The sequence below is a fragment of the Bombina bombina genome, chromosome 5 (assembly GCF_027579735.1).
Source record: "Bombina bombina isolate aBomBom1 chromosome 5, aBomBom1.pri, whole genome shotgun sequence".
NCBI classification, from domain to species: Eukaryota; Metazoa; Chordata; class Amphibia; order Anura; family Bombinatoridae; genus Bombina; species Bombina bombina.
In genome coordinates, this window is record NC_069503.1 from 273,805,515 (window position 1) to 273,828,667 (window position 23,153).

Consider the following 23,153-nt stretch of genomic DNA (forward strand, 5'->3'; position numbering starts at 1 on the left):
ATAGTCGACCCCAGAAAGGACTTATGGCAGACAGTCCCTAAGGTCGAGGGGGCGGTCTCTACTTTAAACAAACGCACTACTATCCCTATAGAAGATAGTTGTGCTTTCAAAGATCCTATGGATAAAAAGTTAGAAGGTTTGCTTAAAAAGATGTTTGTTCAGCAAGGTTACCTTCTACAGCCAATTTCATGCATTGTTCCTGTTACTACAGCAGCGTGTTTCTGGTTTGATGAACTAGAAAAGTCGCTAGATAAAGATACCTCTTATGAGGAGATTATGGACAGAATTAGTGCTCTTAAATTGGCTAACTCTTTTACTCTAGACGCTACCCTGCAATTAGCTAGATTAGCGGCGAAAAATTCAGGGTTTGCTATTGTGGCGCGCAGAGCGCTTTGGCTAAAGTCTTGGTCAGCGGAGGCGTCATCCAAGAACAAATTGCTTAATATTCCTTTCAAGGGGAAAACGCTGTTTGGCCCTGACTTGAAAGAGATTATTTCAGATATCACTGGGGGAAAGGGCCATGCCCTTCCTCAGGATAGGTCTTTCAAGGCTAAAAATAAGCCTAATTTTCGTCCCTTTCGTAGAAACGGACCAGCCTCAAGTTCTACACCCTCTAAGCAAGAGGGTAATACGTCTCAAGCCAAGCCAGCCTGGAGGCCAATGCAAGGCTGGAACAAAGGTAAGCAGGCCAAGAAACCTGCTACTGCTACAAAGACAGCATGAGATGTTGGCCCCCGATCCGGCCGGATCTGGTGGGGGGCAGACTTTCTCTCTTCGCTCAGGCATGGGCAAGAGATGTTCTGGATCCTTGGGCCCTAGAAATAGTCTCCCAAGGTTATCTTCTGGAATTCAAGGAGCTACCCCCAAGGGGAAGGTTCCACAGGTCTCAATTGTCTTCAGACCACATAAAAAAACAGGCATTCTTACATTGTGTAGAAGACCTGTTAAAAATGGGAGTGATTCATCCTGTTCCATTAAAAGAACAAGGGATGGGATTCTACTCCAATCTGTTCATAGTTCCCAAAAAAGAGGGAACATTCAGACCAATCTTGGATCTCAAGATCTTAAACAAATTTCTCAGGGTTCCATCGTTCAAAATGGAAACCATTCGAACAATTCTTCCTACCATCCAGGAAGGTCAATTCATGACCACGGTGGATTTAAAGGATGCGTATCTACATATTCCTATCCACAAGGAACATCATCAGTTCCTAAGGTTCGCCTTTCTGGACAAACATTACCAGTTTGTGGCACTTCCATTCGGATTAGCCACTGCCCCAAGAATTTTCACAAAGGTACTAGGGTCCCTTCTAGCGGTGCTAAGACCGAGGGGCATTGCAGTAGTACCTTACTTGGACGACATTCTGATTCAAGCGTCGTCCCTGCCACAAGCAAAGGCTCATACGGACATTGTCCTAGCCTTTCTCAGATCTCACGGGTGGAAAGTGAACGTAGAGAAAAGTTCTCTATCTCCGTCAACAAGAGTCCCCTTCTTGGGAACAATAATAGACTCCTTAGAAATGAAGATTTTTCTGACAGAAGCCAGAAAATCAAAACTTCTAAACTCTTGTCAAGTACTTCATTCTGTTCTTCTTCCTTCCATAGCGCAGTGCATGGAAGTAATAGGTTTGATGGTTGCGGCAATGGACATAGTTCCTTTTGCGCGAATTCATCTAAGACCATTACAACTGTGCATGCTCAGACAGTGGAATGGGGATTATACAGACTTGTCTCCAACGATACAAGTAGATCAGAGGACCAGAGATTCACTCTGTTGGTGGCTGACCCTGGACAACCTGTCACAAGGGATGAGCTTCCGCAGACCAGAGTGGGTCATTGTCACGACCGACGCCAGTCTGGTGGGCTGGGGCGCGGTCTGGGAACCCCTGAAAGCTCAGGGTCTTTGGTCTCGGGAAGAATCTCTTCTACCGATAAACATTCTGGAACTGAGAGCGATATTCAATGCTCTCAAGGCTTGGCCTCAGCTAGCAAAGGCCAAATTCATAAGGTTTCAATCAGACAACATGACGACTGTTGCGTATATCAACCATCAGGGGGGAACAAGGAGTTCCCTGGCGATGGAAGAAGTGACCAAAATAATTCAATGGGCGGAGACTCACTCCTGCCACTTGTCTGCAATCCACATCCCAGGAGTGGAAAATTGGGAAGCGGATTTTCTGAGTCGTCAGACATTTCATCCGGGGGAGTGGGAACTCCATCCGGAAATCTTTGCCCAAATAACTCAATTATGGGGCATCCCAGACATGGATCTGATGGCGTCTCGCCAGAACTTCAAGGTTCCTTACTACGGGTCCAGATCCAGGGATCCCAAGGCGGCTCTAGTGGATGCACTAGTAGCACCTTGGACCTTCAACCTAGCTTATGTGTTCGCACCGTTTCCTCTCATTCCCAGGCTGGTAGCCAGGATCAAACAGGAGAGGGTATCGGTGATTTTGTTAGCTCCTGCGTGGCCACGCAGGACTTGGTATGCAGACCTGGTGAATATGTCATCGGCTCCACCATGGAAGCTACCTCTGAGACAGGACCTTCTTGTTCAAGGTCCGTTCGAACATCCGAATCTGGCCTCACTCCAACTGACTGCTTGGAGATTGAACGCTTGATTTTATCAAAGCGAGGGTTCTCAGATTCTGTCATTGATACTCTTGTTCAGGCTAGAAAGCCTGTAACTAGAAAAATCTACCATAAAATATGGAAAAGATATATCTGTTGGTGTGAATCTAAAGGATTCCCATGGAACAAGATAAAGATTCCTAGGATTCTATCCTTTCTTCAAGAAGGTTTGGAGAAAGGATTATCTGCAAGTTCTTTGAAGGGACAGATTTCTGCTTTATCTGTTTTACTTCACAAAAAGCTGGCGGCTGTGCCAGACGTTCAAGCTTTTGTTCAGGCTCTGGTTAGAATCAAGCCTGTTTACAAAAATTTGACTCCTCCCTGGAGTCTCAATCTAGTTCTTTCAGTTCTTCAGGGGATTCCGTTTGAACCCCTACATTCCGTTGATATAAAGTTATTATCTTGGAAAGTTTTGTTTTTGGTTGCAATTTCTTCTGCAAGAAGAGTTTCAGAGTTATCTGCTCTGCAGTGTTCTCCTCCATATCTGGTGTTCCATGCAGATAAGGTGGTTTTGCGTACTAAACCTGGTTTTCTTCCGAAAGTTGTTTCTAACAAAAATATTAACCAGGAGATAGTCGTGCCTTCTTTGTGTCCTAATCCAGTTTCAAAGAAGGAACGTTTATTGCACAACTTGGATGTAGTTCGTGCTCTGAAATTTTACTTAGCAGCTACTAAGGATTTCAGACAAACATCTTCTTTGTTTGTTGTTTATTCTGGTAAAAGGAGAGGTCAAAAAGCAACTTCTACCTCTCTCTCTTTCTGGCTTAAAAGCATTATCCGATTGGCTTATGAGACTGCCGGACGGCAGCCTCCTGAAAGAATCACAGCTCACTCCACTAGGGCTGTGGCTTCCACATGGGCCTTCAAGAACGAGGCTTCTGTTGATCAGATATGTAAGGCAGCGACTTTGTCTTCACTGCACACTTTTACCAAATTCTACAAATTTGATACTTTTGCTTCATCTGAGGCTATTTTTGGGAGAAAGGTTTTGCAGGCCGTGGTGCCTTCCATCTAGGCGACCTGATTTGTTCCCTCCCATCATCCGTGTCCTAAAGCTTTGGTATTGGTTCCCACAAGTAAGGATGACGCCGTGGACCGGACACACCTATGTTGGAGAAAACAGAATTTATGCTTACCTGATAAATTACTTTCTCCAACGGTGTGTCCGGTCCACGGCCCGCCCTGGTTTTTAATCAGGTCTGATGATTTATTTTCTCTAACTACAGTCACCACGGTATCATATGATTTCTCCTATGCATATTCCTCCTTTACGTCGGTCGAATGACTGGGGAAGGCGGAGCCTAGGGGGGATCATGTGACCAGCTTTGCTGGGCTCTTTGCCATTTCCCGTTGGAGAAAGTAATTTATCAGGTAAGCATAAATTCTGTTTTTCTACAATTTAACTGCTATATTACGAGTCTTGCGTTAGGGTTAAAAAGCAGCGTTGAGAAGTCCCAACGCTGCTTTTTAACTCTTGCTGGTATTACGAGTCTTGCAGGTACAGGTGTACCGCTCACTTTTTTGACGCGACTCTAAAATACCGCAAATCCACTTACGTCAATTGCGTATCCTATATTTTCAATGGGATTTTCCTAACGCCGGTATTACGAGTCTTCCTAAAAGTGAACGGTACACCCTCTCCTGTCAAGACTCATACCGCATTTGAAAGTCAGTAGTTAAGAGTTTTATGGGCTAACGCCGTAGCATAAAACTCTTAACTAAAGTGCTAAAAAGTACACTAACACCCATAAACTACCTATTAACCCCTAAACCGAGGCCCCCCCACATCTCAAACTGTTAAATTTAAATTTTAACCCCTAATCTGCCAAACCGGACATCGCCGCCACTTTAATAAATATATTAACCCCTAAACCGCCGCACTCCCACCTCACAAACACGGGTTAAATTTTATTAACCCCTAATCTGCCATCCCTAACATCGCCGACACCTACCTACATTTATTAACCCCCTAATATGCCGCCCCCAACGTCACCGCAACCTAACTACATTTATTAACCCCTAATATGCAGCCCCCAATGTCGCCGCCACTATATTAAATGTATTAACCCCTAAATCTAAGTCTAACCCTAAACCTAACACCCCCCTGACTTAAATATAATTTAAATAAATATAAATAAAATTACTATTATTAACTAAATTATTCCTATTTAAAACTGAATACTTACCTTTAAAATAAGCCCTAAGATAGCTACAATATAACTAATAGTTACACTAGGTACAATAGTTATTAAATAGTTTTTAACTATTTAATAACTACCTAGCTAAAATAAAGACAAATTTACCTTTAAAATAAAACTTAACCTAAGTTACAATTACAGCTAACACTACACTATAAATTTATTACCTAAATTAAATTAAATTAATTACAATTAAATAAAATAAACTAAAGTACAAAAACAAACACTAAATTACAGAAAATAATTACAAGTTTTTTAAACTAATTACACCTAATCTAATCCCCCTAATAAAATAAAAAAGCCCCCCAAAATAATAAAAAGCCCTACCCTATACTAAATTACAATTAGCCCTTAAAAGGGCCTTTTGCGGGGCATTGCCCCAAAGTAATCTGCTCTTTTACCTGTAAAAAAAGTACAATACCCCCCAACATTAAACCCACCACCCACACACCCAACCCTACTCTAAACCCCACCCAATACCCCCTTAATAAAACCTAACACTAACCACTTGAAGATCACCCTACCTTGAGAAGTCTTCACCCAAGCGGGTCAAAGTCCTCTACGAAGCTGGGCGAAGTGGTCTTCCAGAAGGGCAGAAGTCTTCATCCAGACGGCATCTTCTATCTTCATCCGTCCGTCACGGAGCGGCTCCATCTTCAAGACATCCGACGCGGAGCATCCTCTTCAAACGACGTCCAACTGAAGAATGAAGGTTCCTTTAAATGACGTCATCCAAGATGGCGTCCCTTCAATTCCGATTGGCTGATAGAATTCTATCAGCCAATCGGAATTAAGGTAGAAAAAATCCTATTGGCTGATGTTATTCCTTTTTCCATTTTCCTTTTGGTCGAATGACTGGGGATTATGGGTAGGGGAGTGACACGTAACAGCTTTGCTGTGGTGCTCTTTGCCTCCTCCTGCTGGCCAGGAGTGATATTCCCACTAGTAATTGATGACGTTGTGGACTCTCCATTTCCGAAAAGAAAGAAATTTATCAGGTAAGCATACATTTCGTTTTTCTCAGGTCCCTGTCAGAAATTGCAGTGGAAGTGTCATACCATGCAGGGCTGGTCTGTTACACAGCAAGAGCGATCCTGGAGGGTAAGTCCTTTTATTTATAAAGGGATAGACCCTAGTAGGGCTCATTTTCCTCTAAGGACAGGACTCAGTCTGGTCACAGTGTGACACATAGACCCTCTATGGGATCAGGGGTTAGCAATTTACCTTAGGTATGGAGATGTGTGGGAGCTTTGGGGCTTATGTGCTGCTTTACACGGGAGCACTTGTGAAGGGTACCGGATAATTTTTGGCTCAGGGCTGTATCGGAGGAACTTGTCAAATCATTTTACTTTCTCTTTTGACTGTTGCGCAGTTGTTATTTCACAGCGCGCATTTTCTTAGTTAGCAGGGTCGGCTCCTATTGCGTACCACGTGATCGGGGGAAATTCACTAGCGAATCGGTCCGGTCTCCTTCAGGCTGCTTTTTTGATCAACAGAGTCCAGAAGGGTCTTTTCTGAGACACTAGGAGGTGGTGAAGCAGCTTTTGGGAGAAAGGTTTTGCAGGTAGTGGTGCCCTCAGATTAGGGTCCACCTTTTTTTCTTTAGTGTCCTCCCGTTAATTCATTTAATGTCCTCTGTAGCTTGGGTATTGTTTCCCAACAGTATGGAATAAAGTGGTGGACTCTCCCTGCCTTTGGAAAGAAAACAAAATTTATGGTTACCAGAAAAATTCCTTTCTTTCCTGGCAGGGAGAGTCCACGACCCAGCCCGTAAGAATTTTTGTTTGGACGGCCCCTATTTTTATTTCTTCTGGCACCTTTATACCCTGATGTTGCTCCTGCTTTTCCTCGTTCCCTCGGCCAAATGACTGGGGGGGATGGGGGAAGTGGGAGGGATATTTAAGCCTTTGGCTGGGGTGTCTTTGCCTCCTCCTGGTGGCCAGGTGTTGTAATCCCAACAGTAAGGAATGAAGTCATGGACTCTCCCTGCCAGAAAAGAAAGGAATTTATCTGGTAAGCATACATTTTGTTTTTAGCTTGAAAGCTGTTTCACTGAACAAGGTTCTGGGTGTGAAGGAAAGACACATACGTTACAATATAATACTCAAAAATAGAAAGGTTTTGTGTGATGACTCTCCTTTCGGCAAGGTTTTGATAATTAGGCCCTAAATGTATTTGCCGTTGCTCAAGTAAACCCTGACGTGACACTGTCACAAAATGTACACTAAATTAGTTAGAGAAGGAGCGCCTCATAGTGATCTCCGTTTGCAAATGTGGTATAAGGTGATAAAGAATAACACAGTTGTGGTGGCACTTAGAAAGTGCAAACAGGCAGGCTGACACTCTCAGTAGTCAGCTAACTGGATACTTCTCCCGTATCAGGGCGGATATATTCTCCGTTCAGCGTCTAAACAGGAACAGGATAGTATGCAGCTTCCAGCAAGCACAGGTCAGCAATGAACTGGATACAAATCACTTGTATAGTGATAACATACAAAGTTACTTCCGTGGAAGTAAAAAGGCGGACACCTCCGTGATAAAGATTAGAAACAGGGTTTAATAGTGCAACGAGTTTAGACGCTGATCGGAGAATATATCCGCCCTGATACGGGAGAAGTATCCAGTTAGCTGACTACTGAGAGTGTCAGCCTGCCTGTTTGCACTTGCTAAGTGCCACCACAATTGTGTTATTCTTTATCACCTTATACCACATTTGCAAACGGAGATCACTATGAGGCGCCCCTTCTCTTTCTAATCTAGATCATCACAGTGAATTGAGATCGTTCTCCACAAGTGGAGCTGCCTTATATCATTCCAAGAATTGGAGTCTTACTACCATTACTCACCCTTCAACGGACCCCCGTTTTTTTATATGGACTGCTTCCATCTAAGAATTAACAATTATTTTTAGCTATTTTAATGCTTGTGCATATTGTATTATACTTGTCAAGATATTACATTTTTATCAACGTTAATTTGTGTATATTTGTAGTAGTATTTCCACTAACTATATCCTCATTCTTTACATTTTCTTTGGGAATTCATTTCCATCCTATCCTATTAAGAGTACGCCACCTTCCTAGGTTTATTTTACCTAGTAAAAATGTACACTAAGTTTACTGTATGTGCTGTGAAATATACCCAAGATTTAATTATCTAATGTATTACAAATAAATAAACCGTAGGACTAAACACAATAACTTTAAATAACATAAAGAGATATGTGTTGCATTTTTAGTCAGTAAAATGTAAGAAGAACAAAATGTGTACTGCTTGGTGCTGATGTTATCTTCATCATTGGTACAAATGTTTAAAATTATCTAAACTTAATGAACTTCCAGTGGAAACTTTTTAGTGGTTTGTAAAGCATTGATATTTCTTTATTATGCACAGAACATGTCCCAAGGTTAAAATCAGAGCAGCTAAAGGGACATTAAACCCAAATTTTTTCTTTCGTGATTCAGATAGAGAATACAATGTTAAACTACTTTCTAATTTACTTCTATTATCTAATTTGCTTTTATCTCTTGATATGCTTTCCTGAAAATCATATCTAGATAGTCTCAGGTGCTGCTGATTGGTGGCTGCACATAGATGCCTCGTGTTATTGGCTGACCCATGTGCATTGTTATTTCTTTAACAAAGGATATCTAAAGAATGAAGCAAATTAATTAATAGAAGTACATTTGAATGTTGTTTAAATTTGTATTCTCTGTCTGAATCATGAAATAAAATTTTGGTTTTAATGTCCCTTCAAGGGACATTTTAAGTCACATGATCATGCATCATCATCTGTCAGTGCATGCTCCATATAGACTTTTCTTTTAAATGGGTTTACATGGAGTAATTTCTGGTTTATATTGTATTTAGAAAACATACTTACCAATGTTTTTTTTTTAATCGTGTTCTTTGCTTTGATCAATACACCATTAACCAATTTAGTGTAATTTTCCTGACAAAACACGTAATTTATTCATATTCCCTTTTTTTGTTTATTTGCTTAGAAACTCTATCAAGAAAGCTCACGTACACGGATTAACTTTTGGCCTTTCTCAAGCTATCATGTTCTTTGCTTATGCTGGCTGTTTTCGATTTGGTGCATTTTTAGTAGCAAACAAATATATGGGCTTTGAGGATGTTTTTCTGTAAGTATCTATAAATTCTAAAAATATTTATTTGCCATTTTTTAAATGTTGGAGTTTTTTTATTTAAAGGGGCACGCAAGTCAAAATTAAACATTTGTGATTCAGATAGAGGAGCCTATCTATCAAGCTCCGTACAGAGCTTGAGGGCCCATGGTTCTGGCGAGTCTTCAGACTCGCCAGTAAACCAGTTATGAAGCAGCGGTCTAAAGACAGCTGCTCCATAACCCTGTCCACCTGCTCTGATGAGGCGGACAGAGATCGCTGGAATTCAAACCGATCGAGTACGATCGGGTTAATTGACACCCCCCTGCTGGAGGCTGATTGGCGAGTCTGCAGGGGGCAGTGTTGCACTCTTGTGAGCTGCTGGTGCAATGCTGAATACAGAGAGCGTATTGCTCTCTGCATTCAGCGATGTCTGTCGGACCTGATCCGCACTGTTGGATCAGGTCTGACAGACATTTCATAAATAGGCCCCAGAGCGTGCAATTTTAAACAACTTTCCAATTTACTTGCATTAACAAAATGTGCACAGTCTTTTTATATTTACACTTTTGGAGTCATCAGTTCCTACTGAGCATGCGCACAAATTCACAGAAAATACGCCTATGCATTTGTGATTGGCTGATAGCTGTCACATGATACAGGAGGAGTGGAAATAAACATAATTTTAAAATTTATCAGAATAAAAATCTACTACTTATTTGAAGTTCAGACTAAGTGCTATTGCATTGTCTTTTTATTGTGCATTAGTTCTTTATGCAAATCTACTGTATTTACTGGCCCTTTAAACTTACTGGCTACAAGCTGAGTTTTATATTTGTGAAATATCACATTGCAGGAACGATGACAATATATTATTTTCTTTCTAGGGTTTTCTCTGCAATTGTTTTTGGGGCAATGGCTTTAGGACAAACCAGTTCCTTTGCCCCAGACTATGCTAAAGCAAAAATATCTGCGGCTCACATATTCAATCTCTTGGAGAGAGTTCCTCTAATAGACAGCTACAGTGAAGGAGGAGAAAAACCAGTAAGTGAATAAAACACATCTAATGCAAGATTTAAAATTGCTTATCTGTCCCCAGACATACACACAGGTGATCAATATATATGTTGCAGTAGAATACTGATAAAGATATGCTGCGCTATACTGTGCTTTTTTATTTTATAGCTGCACCCTTTCACTGCCAAGCCATATCTCACCCCTGCACTCTCATCACTACGCTGGACCAACTAGATGTCTGCACCCGTTAAAATAAAACGTTTTTCTTGGTTTACCTATTAGAATTGAAACAAACATTTAGAATAACATACAATTTGTTATAGAAATTAATTAAAATGTAAAATTGTGTTTTTGCACTTTATGCTGAAAACTAGTAGGAATAAAATATATAACCATAAAATGTAAAATAAGTAACGTTGGTGGTAATTTATACATAATATGGACTAATTATCCCAATTTTTTAAAATTTTTATTTGCAGGAACAATGCAGTGGTTATGTAACGTTTAAAAATGTGAGGTTTAATTATCCGACCCGGCCAGACATTCATGTGCTTCAGGGACTTGATATCACTGTAAAGAAGGGAGAAACTCTGGCACTGGTGGGCAGCAGCGGGTGTGGGAAAAGCACAACCGTCCAGCTACTGGAGAGATTCTATGACCCTTATGAGGGAGAAGTGGTAATTGTTTTTTCTACTGTATTGTAAAGTAGTTCCACTGGCTATCTAGCAAATAATATTGTCACAGAGCTAACAAAATGTAAAGATTTGATTGGTTTAAATCTTTCTAACATTACAATTGTAACGAAATGCTTCAAACGCACTTCACTTGCATTTAACTTTAAAGTTGGCTATGAAATTTGTAGAAAGTTGTAGAATGAAAGATATGAAATGCTTAGGAACAAATAAAATAAAATGCTGGCTACATTACACAATTGTAGCAGTTTACAATTATTTTAACGTAAAATTAAAGGGACACTAAACCCAATTTTTTTCTTTCATGATTCAGATAGAGCATTCAATTTTAAACAACTTTCTAATTTACTCCTATTATCAATTGTTCTTCGTTCTCTTGCAACATTTAGGCACCAATCAGCAAGCGTTACCCAGGTGCTGAACCAAAAATGGACCGGCTCCTAAGCTTTGCAATGAGGAAAAATTGATAATAGGAGTAAATTAGAAAGCTGCTCTATCTGAATCATTAAAGAAAAAATGTGGGTTTAGTGTCCCTTTAAGCAGTAAGTATAATACTTACCTTAACAGTAGTGCAAGTGGGTGGTTCCCTCCTCCCTCCTGCTAAAAAAAACAAAATACTCAGCGTAGATGATTCTTTCTTTCTTAAAGGGACATTGAACCCAAATTTTTTCTTTCGTGATTCAGATAGAGCATGACATTTAAGCATCTTTCTAATTTACTCGTATTATCAAATTGTCTTCATTCTCTTGGTATCTTTATTTGAAATGCAAGAATGTAAGTTTAGATGCCGGCCCATTTTTGGTGAACAACCTGGGTTGTCCTTCATGATTGGTGGATAAATTCATCCACCAATAAAAAAGTGCTGTCCAGAGTTCTGAACCTAAAAAAAAGCTTAGATGCCTTCTTTTTCAAATAAAGATAGCAAGAGAATGAAGAAAAATTGATAATAGGAGTAAATTAGAAAGTTGTTTAAAATTACATACTCTATCCGAATCACGAAAGAAAAAATTTAGGTTCAGTGTCCCTTTAAAAAGTTTAATGTTGAATACCTAGATGTTTTCTTATTTAACACTAATGTCAGCTCACTGCAGTACAGGTACTATTCATCTCCTTTCTAAAAAAAACAATCAGCTCAGCTCACACTTTTATCTGATGTGATCTTGTAGAATGTTACTGTGATCTTGCAAGATTTTGTAATATCTGAGGAAGAAAAGAAAGTGGCTGTGCCTTAAAATGCCATATGCCTGTTCTCTTGCTAGTCCTAGGACAAGTAACTGTGTCTGACTATGGCATATGCCTGTTCTCTTGCTAGTCCTAGGACAAGTAACTGTGTCTGACTATGGCATATGCCTGTTCTCTTGCTAGTCCTAGGACAAGTAACTGTGTCTGACTATGGCATATGTCTGTTCTCTTGCTAGTCCTAGGACAAGTAACTGTGTCTGACTATGGCATATGCCTGTTCTCTTGCTAGTCCTAGGACAAGTAACTGTGTCTGACTATGGCATATGCCTGTTCTCTTGCTAGTCCTAGGACAAGTAACTGTGTCTGACTATGGCATATGCCTGTTCTCTTGCTAGTCCTAGGACAAGTAACTGTGTCTGACTATGGCATATGTCTGTTCTCTTGCTAGTCCAAGGACAAGTAACTGTGTCTGACTATGGCATATGCCTGTTCTCTTGCTAGTCCTAGGACAAGTAACTGTGTCTGACTATGGCATATGCCTGTTCTCTTGCTAGTCCTAGGACAAGTAACTGTGTCTGACTATGGCATATGCCTGTTCTCTTGCTAGTCCTAGGACAAGTAACTGTGTCTGACTATGGCATATGCCTGTTCTCTTGCTAGTCCTAGGACAAGTAACTGTGTCTGACTATGGCATATGCCTGTTCTCTTGCTAGTCCTAGGACAAGTAACTGTGTCTGACTATGGCATATGTCTGTTCTCTTGCTAGTCCTAGGACAAGTAACTGTGTCTGACTATGGCATATGCCTGTTCTCTTGCTAGTCCTAGGACAAGTAACTGTGTCTGACTATGGCATATGTCTGTTCTCTTGCTAGTCCTAGGACAAGTAACTGTGTCTGACTATGGCATATGCCTGTTCTCTTGCTAGTCCTAGGACAAGTAACTGTGTCTGACTATGGCATATGCCTGTTCTCTTGCTAGTCCTAGGACAAGTAACTGTGTCTGACTATGGCATATGCCTGTTCTCTTGCTAGTCCTAGGACAAGTAACTGTGTCTGACTATGGCATATGCCTGTTCTCTTGCTAGTCCTAGGACAAGTAACTGTGTCTGACTATGGCATATGTCTGTTCTCTTGCTAGTCCTAGGACAAGTAACTGTGTCTGACTATGGCATATGCCTGTTCTCTTGCTAGTCCTAGGACAAGTAACTGTGTCTGACTATGGCATATGCCTGTTCTCTTGCTAGTCCTAGGACAAGTAACTGTGTCTGACTATGGCATATGCCTGTTCTCTTGCTAGTCCTAGGACAAGTAACTGTGTCTGACTATGGCATATGCCTGTTCTCTTGCTAGTCCTAGGACAAGTAACTGTGTCTGACTATGGCATATGCCTGTTCTCTTGCTAGTCCTAGGACAAGTAACTGTGTCTGACTATGGCATATGCCTGTTCTCTTGCTAGTCCTAGGACAAGTAACTGTGTCTCACTATGGCATATGTCTGTTCTCTTGCTAGTCCTAGGACAAGTAACTGTGTCTGACTATGGCATATGCCTGTTCTCTTGCTAGTCCTAGGACAAGTAACTGTGTCTGACTATGGCATATGCCTGTTCTCTTGCTAGTCCTAGGACAAGTAACTGTGTCTGACTATGGCATATGCCTGTTCTCTTGCTAGTCCTAGGACAAGTAACTGTGTCTGACTATGGCATATGCCTGTTCTCTTGCTAGTCCTAGGACAAGTGACTGTGTCTGACTATGGCATATGCCTGTTCTCTTGCTAGTCCTAGGACATATAACTGTGTCTGACTATGGCATATGTCTGTTCTCTTGCTAGTCCTAGGAAAAGTGACTGTGTCTGACTATGGCATATGCCTGTTCTCTTGCTAGTCCTAGGACAAGTAACTGTGTCTGACTATGGCATATGCCTGTTCTCTTGCTAGTCCTAGGACAAGTAACTGTGTCTGACTATGGCATATGTCTGTTCTCCTGCTAGTCCTATGACAAGTAACTGTGTCTGACTATGGCATATGTCTGTTCTCCTGCTAGTCCTAGGACAAGTAACTGTGTCTGACTATGGCATATGCCTGTTCTCTTGCTAGTCCTAGGACAAGTAACTGTGTCTGACTATGGCATATGCCTGTTCTCTTGCTAGTCCTAGGACAAGTAACTGTGTCTGACTATGGCATATGTCTGTTCTCTTGCTAGTCCTAGGACAAGTAACTGTGCCTGACTATGGCATATATCTGTTCCCTTACTAATCCTAGGACAAGTAACTGTGTCTGACTATGGCATATGTCTGTTCTCTTGCTAGTCCTAGGACAAGTAACTGTGTCTGACTATGGCATATGTCTGTTCTCTTGCTAGTCCTAGGACAAGTAACTGTGTCTGACTATGGCATATGCCTGTTCTCTTGCTAGTCCTAGGACAAGTAACTGTGTCTGACTATGGCATATGCCTGTTCTCTTGCTAGTCCTAGGACAAGTAACTGTGCCTTACAATGGCATATGCCTGTTCCATTGCTAGTCCTAGGACAAGTAACTGTGCATGACTATGGCATATGTCTGTTCCCTTGCTAGTCCTAGGACAATTAACTGTGCCTGACAAGCATGCATATGGCATAGTCAGACACAGTCACTTGTCCTAGGACTAACAAGAGAGCATGCATATGGCATAGTCAGACACAGTCACTTGTCCTAGTACTAACAAGAGAGCATGCATATGGCATAGTCAGACACAGTCACTTGTCCTAGTACTATCAAGAGAGCATGCATATGGCATAGTCAGACACAGTCACCTGTCCTAGGACTAACAAGAGAGCATGCATATGGCATAGTCAGACACAGTCACTTGTCCTAGTACTATCAAGAGAGCATGCATATGGCATAGTCAGACACAGTCACCTGTCCTAGTACTATCAAGAGAGCATGCATATGGCATAGTCAGACACAGTCACCTGTCCTAGGACTAACAAGAGAGCATGCATATGGCATAGTCAGACACAGTCACTTGTCCTAGAACTAGCAAGATAGCATGCATATGACATAGTCAGTCAGACACAGTCACTTGTCCTAGTACTAACAAGAGAGCATGCATATGACATAGTCAGACACAGTCACTTGATGGCATAGTCAGACACAGTCACTTCTCATAGGACTAGCAAGGGAGGATACATATGGCATAGTCAGACACAGTCACTTCTCATAGGACTAGCAAGGGAGGATACATATGGCATAGTCAGACACAGTCACTTCTCATAGGACTAGCAAGGGAGGATGCATATGGCATAGTCAGACACAGATAGACTGCTATCAGCCAATCGGAATTCAAGGAACGCCATCTTGGATGACGTAATTTAAAGGGAAACTTCATTGTTCAGAAGACGTCATAGTCCTATGACAAGTGACTGTGTCTGACTATGCCATATGCATGCTCTCTTGCTAGTCCTATGAGAAGTGACTGTGTCTGACTATGCCATATGCATCCTCCCTTGCTAGTCCTATAAGAAGTGACTGTGTCTGACTATGCCATATGCATCCTCCCTTGCTAGTCCTATAAGAAGTGACTGTGTCTGACTATGCCATATGCATGCTCTCTTGCTAGTCCTAGGACAATTGACATATCCAGTACAGATGATCTGAGTGCTAATAACATCTGGTCTCTTCCCTTTGGCAGCCCCTCGGAGCGTGTGCACTGGGTGTAAAACAAGAGTGCACATAAATAGGTACAAACATGGCAGTTCCTGTACTTGAGAGCTTAGTTACTTACCAGAAAAAAACCTTGACTTGCTGTGCAGCTTCTACATAGACAGCAATAGCAATGCAAGTGTCACTATTATTGCCTTAATCTCCTGTTTAATACCTGTATGGCATATATTGCTTTATATGTAGTATGTACATTTCTTTATTCTCTTTATAGATTAACAAGTTCACGCTTTTCCATTATTTTTCCCACTATAATTTTTTTTTTTTCTAGTGTGTGGATAATTATGGTGTGAAGAACTTAAACATCCAATGGGTTAGAGCACAGATGGGCATTGTGTCCCAGGAGCCCATGTTGTTTGATTGTAGCATTGGTGAGAATATAGCATATGGTGACAACAACAGGACAGTCTCACAAGAAGAAATAGAAATGGCTGCCAAAGAAGCAAATATCCATAGCTTCATTATTTCACTGCCTGATGTAAGTTAAACAGTATAACATACGGATTACATAGTTTCTTGTTTTGGCGAATATATATATTTATTGTCACTCACACACACATACACCGCGTGTACTCAATTAAAAGGAGTGGGAAGCACAAAAAACAGGAAGCAAATATAGAGATAGATTACGAGTGGAAAGCTAACTCTTATGCACAAGCGATAAGGGGTTTATCGTGGCTCTTTGTGCGCATCTAAAGTAGCGCACATATTATGAGTTGAAAGTAAAAACGTTTGCTTGAGCGCAATTGAATTTAACGTGCGTTGGGTTAGTAACGATATTAAAAACACTTCAAGATTTTTAATACTGTCACATTTACTTACATATAATACGAATCTCTGTTTTTTTAATTTTAAAAATCATCCCTAAGGATATAAAAACTACAAGTTTTACTGAGAAAAAAAAACTTGCATATGATCGATCCATTTCTTTACAAAAAAATATATTTTTTCAGGATTTGATTGTTGGTAATTGTAAATTAATTTATGTCCATATATAGTAACATGTCAATTATAGTATACTAGTCCTAAAGCCCATTCACACGGGCCATTTTTTGCAGTACATCGGTCCCACCCCTTGCTCTCTCTCCCCCTCTCTTTTTGCTCTCTCTCCCCCTCTCTTTTTGAGCTCTCTCGCTCCAGTTCTCTTTTGCTCTCTATCCCCCCTCTCTTTTGCACTCTTTCCCCCTCTCTTTTGCGCTCTCGCTCCCCTCTCTTTTGCTCTCTCTCCCCCCTCTCTTTTGCGCTCTCTCTCCCCACTCTCTTTTGCGCTCTCTCTCCCCCTCTCTTTTGTGCTCTCTCCCCCTCTCTTTTGCGCTTTCTCGCTCCACCTCTCTTCTGCTCTCTCGCCCTCTCTATTGCGCTCTTTCTCTTCCTCCTCTTTTGCTCTGTTTCTCTCCCCTCTTTTGCTCTGTCTCCATCCCTCTTTTTTGCTCTCTCTCCCCCTCTCTCTCTCTCCCCTCTCCCCCCCTCCCCCCTCTTTTGCTCTCTCTTCCCCTCTCTTTTGCTCTTTCTCTCTCCCCTCTCTCTTCCCTCTATTTTACTTTTCCTCTGTATTTTGCTCTCTCCCCCCTCTTTTTTTGGTCTCTTTTGCTCTCTCTTAACCTCTATTTAGCTCTTTCTCATCTCTTTTGCTTCCCCCCCCCCCTCTCTTTCTATCTCTTTCCCTTCACTCTTTCTCGTGGGCGGCCACGCCCCCGCTCACACACGGTCACGCCCACTTCTGCCCACCATCACTGTGCCGCAGCAGATCAGGTAGACTCTAAGGCCAGGTGTATTTGTTCTTGTGCTGTCTCTACTGCGCATGACAGCTTCGGACAAATACACTTGGCCTTTTATATTATAGGATTCATGTTTAAGGTTATTGTTCAATTAACAGATATATGTAATACTGTGACGTTTCACTGTAATCTTTCTGGTTAGAAATATCAAACACGTGTTGGAGACAAAGGCACTCAGCTCTCAGGAGGCCAGAAGCAGAGGATAGCAATAGCAAGAGCTCTTGTACGACAACCCAAAATTCTTCTGCTGGACGAAGCTACTTCTGCTTTGGATACAGAGAGTGAAAAGGTAAAGTCTAAATAAATGTATTTTCTTATTTTATTAATGTTGTATGTTTTGTCACAGTCATTTATAGTGATGTGTTTTTCTTTTTTTAAGCTTGAACCGGTTTACTAATCAAAGAAATAGATTTCATAACAAAATTAAACACATTTGGGTTGTTTTTTTTTGGTAAAACTTTTTCACCAATATATACAGATTATATATATATATAAAATTGTCTCTGCAAATAGTTTAGTTTGTAGTATTGTTTGCGTGAATGGTTCTAGTTAAGGGAATTGCTATAGTAATGACAATTTTTTTTTTATATTTTAGCACAAAAATAACTAAACATACCTCAGAAATATACTATGCGGCCAAAAGTATGTGGACACCCCTACTAATTATTGAGTTAAGGTGTTTCAGCCACACTCATTGTTAACAGGCATACATAGCCATGAAATCTCCAAAGACAAACATTGGCATTGCACTGGATCATACTGAAGAGCTTGGACTTTAAGTTTAGCACTGTCATGGGTTTCCACTGAGTGCTGAAGCTTTTAGCATGTAAAAAATGCCTATCATCTGTTGCATTATTCTATGGTTGAGCAGCTGTACACAAGCCTCATATCAACATGTGCAATCCCAGCTTCTGGTGGAGTGGTGTAAAGCTTGACTCTGGAGCTTTGTTCTCTGATGTGATAATTCAAGCAGTCTGATGGAAGAAACTGGGAGTGGCAGGTGCTGGGCGGCGCTACCTACTGGAATGCATAATGTAAAATTTGGTGAAGGAGGAATGATGGTCTGGAGCTGTTTTTACGGTTTTTGACTAGGCCTCTTAGTTACAGTTAAGGGTCCTTTTAATGCTACAGAATACAAAGACATTTTAGACAATTGGGTTCTTCTAACTTTGTGGCAACAGTTTGGAGATGGCCCAGCATGACAGTGCCCTTGTACAGAAAGAGACGTCCATTCAGACATGATGTGGAGGAACTTGAGTGGCCTTCACAAAGCCCTGACCTTAACCCCATTGAACACCTTTGGGATGACATGGAACGCTAACTGCAAGCCAGACCTTCTTGTCTAATATCAGTGCCTGACCTCACAAATGCTCTTTTGGCTGATTGGGCACAAATTCCCACAGACACCAAAATCTTGTGGAAAGCCTCTGCAGAAGTGTTGCAGCTGTTTTAACTGCACATGTTTTGAAATGGGCGGTCCAACAAGTGATGGTCAATTGTCCACATACTTTTGGCCATCTAGTGTATATTATATTTAATATAACATAAGATAGAAAAGGTATACTACATTGTAGCTATACATGAATCATATACAGGCATTTGTTCGCCCTCTTAATGAGCTTATTCCTCTGTAGCTTTCGAAAACCTATTTTATAAAGTTTTCTGACACCATCAGATATGGCCTATGACAACCTGTGTCACATCTTAGTTGAATTGAGGTTTTGGATATTGCTGTATACTTGGTTGAACAATATAATGCATGTACAGTTTCAATATAATGCAGTTATTGTTTAAAAGGGACATACCCTAAAGTTAAGGAAACCTATTTAATAAGCTGCTGCGCTAATCAAACAATCACTGTGTAATATGTTTACAGGGATACATTTCTGGGTCCTGCAGGATGCACTCTAGCCTCTACAGCTTAGTGGAAAAACAACAATATTATAATTAAAATTACAGGAAAAACAGGCAAAATACATAACAAAGATAATTACATTCATACACACACACATTAGTATGAGACGTCAAGACGATATTTCTGTGTTATGTATTTTGTGCATGAAGTTTATTACATTGGAAGATATTTTATAAGGCTCTTTTTTCTCTCTGACAGGTTGTGCAAGAAGCTTTAGACAAAGCTAGACAAGGTCGGACCTGTATTGTGATAGCTCATCGATTGTCAACAATTCAGAATGCAGACAGAATAGCTGTCATTCAGAACGGACAGATTGTAGAACAAGGAACACATCAGCAGCTATTACAGATGAAAGGCGTCTACTACAATCTGGTTACCATACAGCTTGGCCATACATGAGTAGTAGAAAATACATAGCCTAAGATATAATCATTAGGGAGACAGTTACTGTTTTATACATTTGTCATAATGACAAATCATTAACTGAGACCTTCTGTGTTAACACAAATTCCCTATTCAATAGCTCACACAGACCAATATAAAAGAATGTGTTGTTATTGTTTAAGTCTCTCTGCCTTAAAAGAGCTATTACTTTTTGAAAGATGTTTGTTTTCTTTTATATTTACCAAATTTCACAGAATTAAGTACTGTTAAGATGATTGTATACTGGTTAGCATTTCATTTTGTATGTTTTATTTAATACTTATTTTTGATCATATAGTAATTTAACAGTGAAATATTGCCAACGTTCTTGCACTCCTACCTCAGCTTCCGACTTTATTTTTTTATTTTCCCTAAAACTGGAATAAATAATATTAGCAGAATAAAAAAAAAAGTTGTTTCTTCTCAGTTTGATTCTGTGATGTTTTGGAAAATGCTCCCTTAAGATATACAGGATTTATATGTCACCTGAACATTTTAGTGTCAATGGAAAAGTGAGAATAAAGTATACAGTAATCAAACATAACACACAATTCTGTGCATTTTCTTTCATATTTGTAGAGCAAAATTGTTTGCAACTCCATCAACAACAATATTTTTTGCAACACCAATATGCTTACAGTGTTCTCCCCAGGACTTTTTTAGTAGGTGCACCACATGGATGATTTTACAGACCACCTGGCTGAAATTTTAGCCAATATCAAAGGGACAGTCTACTCTAGAGTTTTTTTTGTTTAAAACGATAGATAATCACTTTATTACCTATTCCCCAGTTTTGCATAACCAACACTGTTATATTAATATACTTTTTACCTCTGTGATTACTTTGTATCTAAGCCTCTGCAGACTGCCCCCTTATTTTAGTTCTTTTGACAGACTTGCATTTTACCCAATCAGTGCTGACTCATTCGTGTGTGTTATCTATATGACACACATTAACGAGCAGTGTCTTGTGAAAAACTAATAAATTGCACTGAGATAAAGGCAACCAGCAGGGGCTTAGAAACAGGCAGAGATTTAGTTTTAAAGGTAATAAAGTATATTAATATAACAATGTTGGTTGTGCATAGCTGGGGAATGGGTAGTAAAGGAATTATCTTTTTAAACAATACAATTTCTTTCCAATTGCATGGAGAGTCCACAAATCCATTCAATTACTAGTGGGAATTTAACTCCTGGCCGCCAGGGGGAAGCAAAGAACACCCCAGCAGAGTTGTTAAGAATCACTCCCACGGAGGCGGAGCTAGCTGCCTAGCTGTGAGGAGGCACAAGTGTGGAGCTCTGTGCTAGAATTGTCCTAAATAAGTTGAAAAACTGCTGTTTTGGGCTAAGAAAGGGAGAGAAGAGGAGAGAAAACCAATTCATTGCTACCATTAGAGGACATTGTCTCATACCCGGGTCTGTGTAGCCTTTTATTCCCTGTGGATTCCCACTAGAGATAAGATTCCCCTAACCGGCTCTCACCGCAACGCTATTCTGCACTGAAGAGAGAACCGGGTGTCTACCAGCAGCCGGGAGATTGGTTTACTCGTGAGATCATTTGCCCAGCACCTCCGGAGGGTCGGGGCTCCGCTCCGGAGTGCTGGATGTATGAGCAGTGTTTCTGGGGAGACTTTTATAGCATGCAACGTGGGCGCTCAATCCCTACCCAAGTAATGGACTCCGCCTGGGAATGAAAAGTCGATAACTCCCTCTCTGATTGCCCGAGTCACCATCCAGCTGATAGGTTAGCCCTCATACATAACATTACCCTTTGGACTGTTTTGCTGGCAGCGGGAACCTCCGCGGACTGAAGCCAGCTAAGGAGGCGCGGGCTGCGGCCATCTTGCTCCCTCCTTCTGACCCGCAGATGGCCTGCTTGGGGATTCCGGCGTGGGCCTTCTGCGCAGCATTGGAGAGTCACCTGACAGCGTGAAGACTGAGGCTATCCTCAAGATACGGAGGAAGAGGTCCGGAATCCACCTAGGTCTAGACACATCCTGGTAAGCGACCGGAGCAGTTCCTAAACCGGTAGTTTTGCAGGGAGGGCGCGAGCGGCCGCCATCTTAGGACTGCGCGCCCTCTCTCCTTGTGCCCCCCATACTCGCACCTCCAGCCCATAAAGTTTTGCCTACAAACACCGCAATATACCGGGTATAGGCCCCGGTTCATACTCTACCCTAGATCCGCTGAAATGGACTGCAGAGCCCTTGCGTACACGGAGTACACAACATCACTCTTGCTGGAGTAAAAACCTCAGGCAGGCAGCATTGGCCGGTGAGCACTTGTGACCGCCATCTTGGGCCTGCACGCCTTTCCTATCTCAGTGCCCATCTAAACTGCACCTCTAGCCGGACGGACCAATAGGACCCCCATACATGTGAAGTGCACAGGTACTGTTTTTTTTCTTTTATTTGTTTTTTGGGCCTCACCTTGTTTCTTTAAGCCCTAGTATCATTTACAATGCAACACTGAAGTGCCTTTTCCCAAGTTAATCCCATTAAACCCAAGTCAATTTTACCAGAGGAACTGACTACTTTGGAACATACCTGCCCTCTAGGTGGCCCCCAAGATTGAAACACAGGCCTTAGCCCAAAGTGACACTTTTGCCCCCTTGGGATTTGCTTTTCGTACTGTTCGCTCCTTTCAATAACCCCTTGGGCCTCAGAACTCTTGCATACCTTTTGCCTCTGCTGCTGCGTCAGCATATGTACCTCTGTCGCCTTGGCGCAGAGTGGAGTGTATTTTATTTTTGTTTCTGCAGGTTTTCTTACACACAATCTGTAATAATATTTGTATGTACCTAATACCCTGTAACTTGCACTCTCTACTCCCCTTTCCCTGACACTGAGAGTTAGAAAGCCTGACACGTTACAGTCCACACTCTCTTAGTAGCTTATTGTCGGCTATCTCCCAAACTTTTCAAACCAAGAGAATCTCAGACAATATACAGGGAGTGCAGAATTATTAGGCAAATGAGTATTTTGACCACATAATCCTCTTTATGCATGTTGTCTTACTCCAAGCTGTATAGGCTCGAAAGCCTACTACCAATTAAGCATATTAGGTGATGTGCATCTCTGTAATGAGAAGGGGTGTGGTCTAATGACATCAACACCCTATATCAGGTGTGCATAATTATTAGGCAACTTCCTTTCCTTTGGCAAAATGGGTCAAAAGAAGGACTTGACAGGCTCAGAAAAGTAAAAAATAGTGAGATATCTTGCAGAGGGATGCAGCACTCTTAAAATTGCAAAGCTTCTGAAGCGTGATCATCGAACAATCAAGCGTTTCATTCAAAATAGTCAACAGGGTCGCAAGAAGCGTGTGGAAAAACCAAGGCGCAAAATAACTGCCCATGAACTGAGAAAAGTCAAGCGTGCAGCTGCCAAGATGCCACTTGCCACCAGTTTGGCCATATTTCAGAGCTGCAACATCACTGGAGTGCCCAAAAGCACAAGGTGTGCAATACTCAGAGACATGGCCAAGGTAAGAAAGGC

The 23,153-nt window shown here is 41.3% G+C and overlaps 1 protein-coding gene across 1 annotated transcript in view; it reads left to right on the top strand.

The window, feature by feature from the left end:
- The window catches only part of ABCB1 (ATP binding cassette subfamily B member 1), a 273,231-nt gene extending 253,024 nt beyond the window's left edge, over positions 1-20,207 (top strand). The window contains exons 23-28 of the mRNA XM_053713996.1: positions 8,834-8,974; positions 9,844-10,000; positions 10,453-10,650; positions 15,812-16,018; positions 17,461-17,607; positions 19,432-20,207. Of these exons, the coding sequence (XP_053569971.1) occupies positions 8,834-8,974; positions 9,844-10,000; positions 10,453-10,650; positions 15,812-16,018; positions 17,461-17,607; positions 19,432-19,632 (1,051 nt within the window). The 3' untranslated portion in view covers positions 19,633-20,207. The remainder of the gene's footprint in view (positions 1-8,833; positions 8,975-9,843; positions 10,001-10,452; positions 10,651-15,811; positions 16,019-17,460; positions 17,608-19,431) is intronic.
- The last annotated feature ends 2,946 nt before the right edge of the window (positions 20,208-23,153 follow it).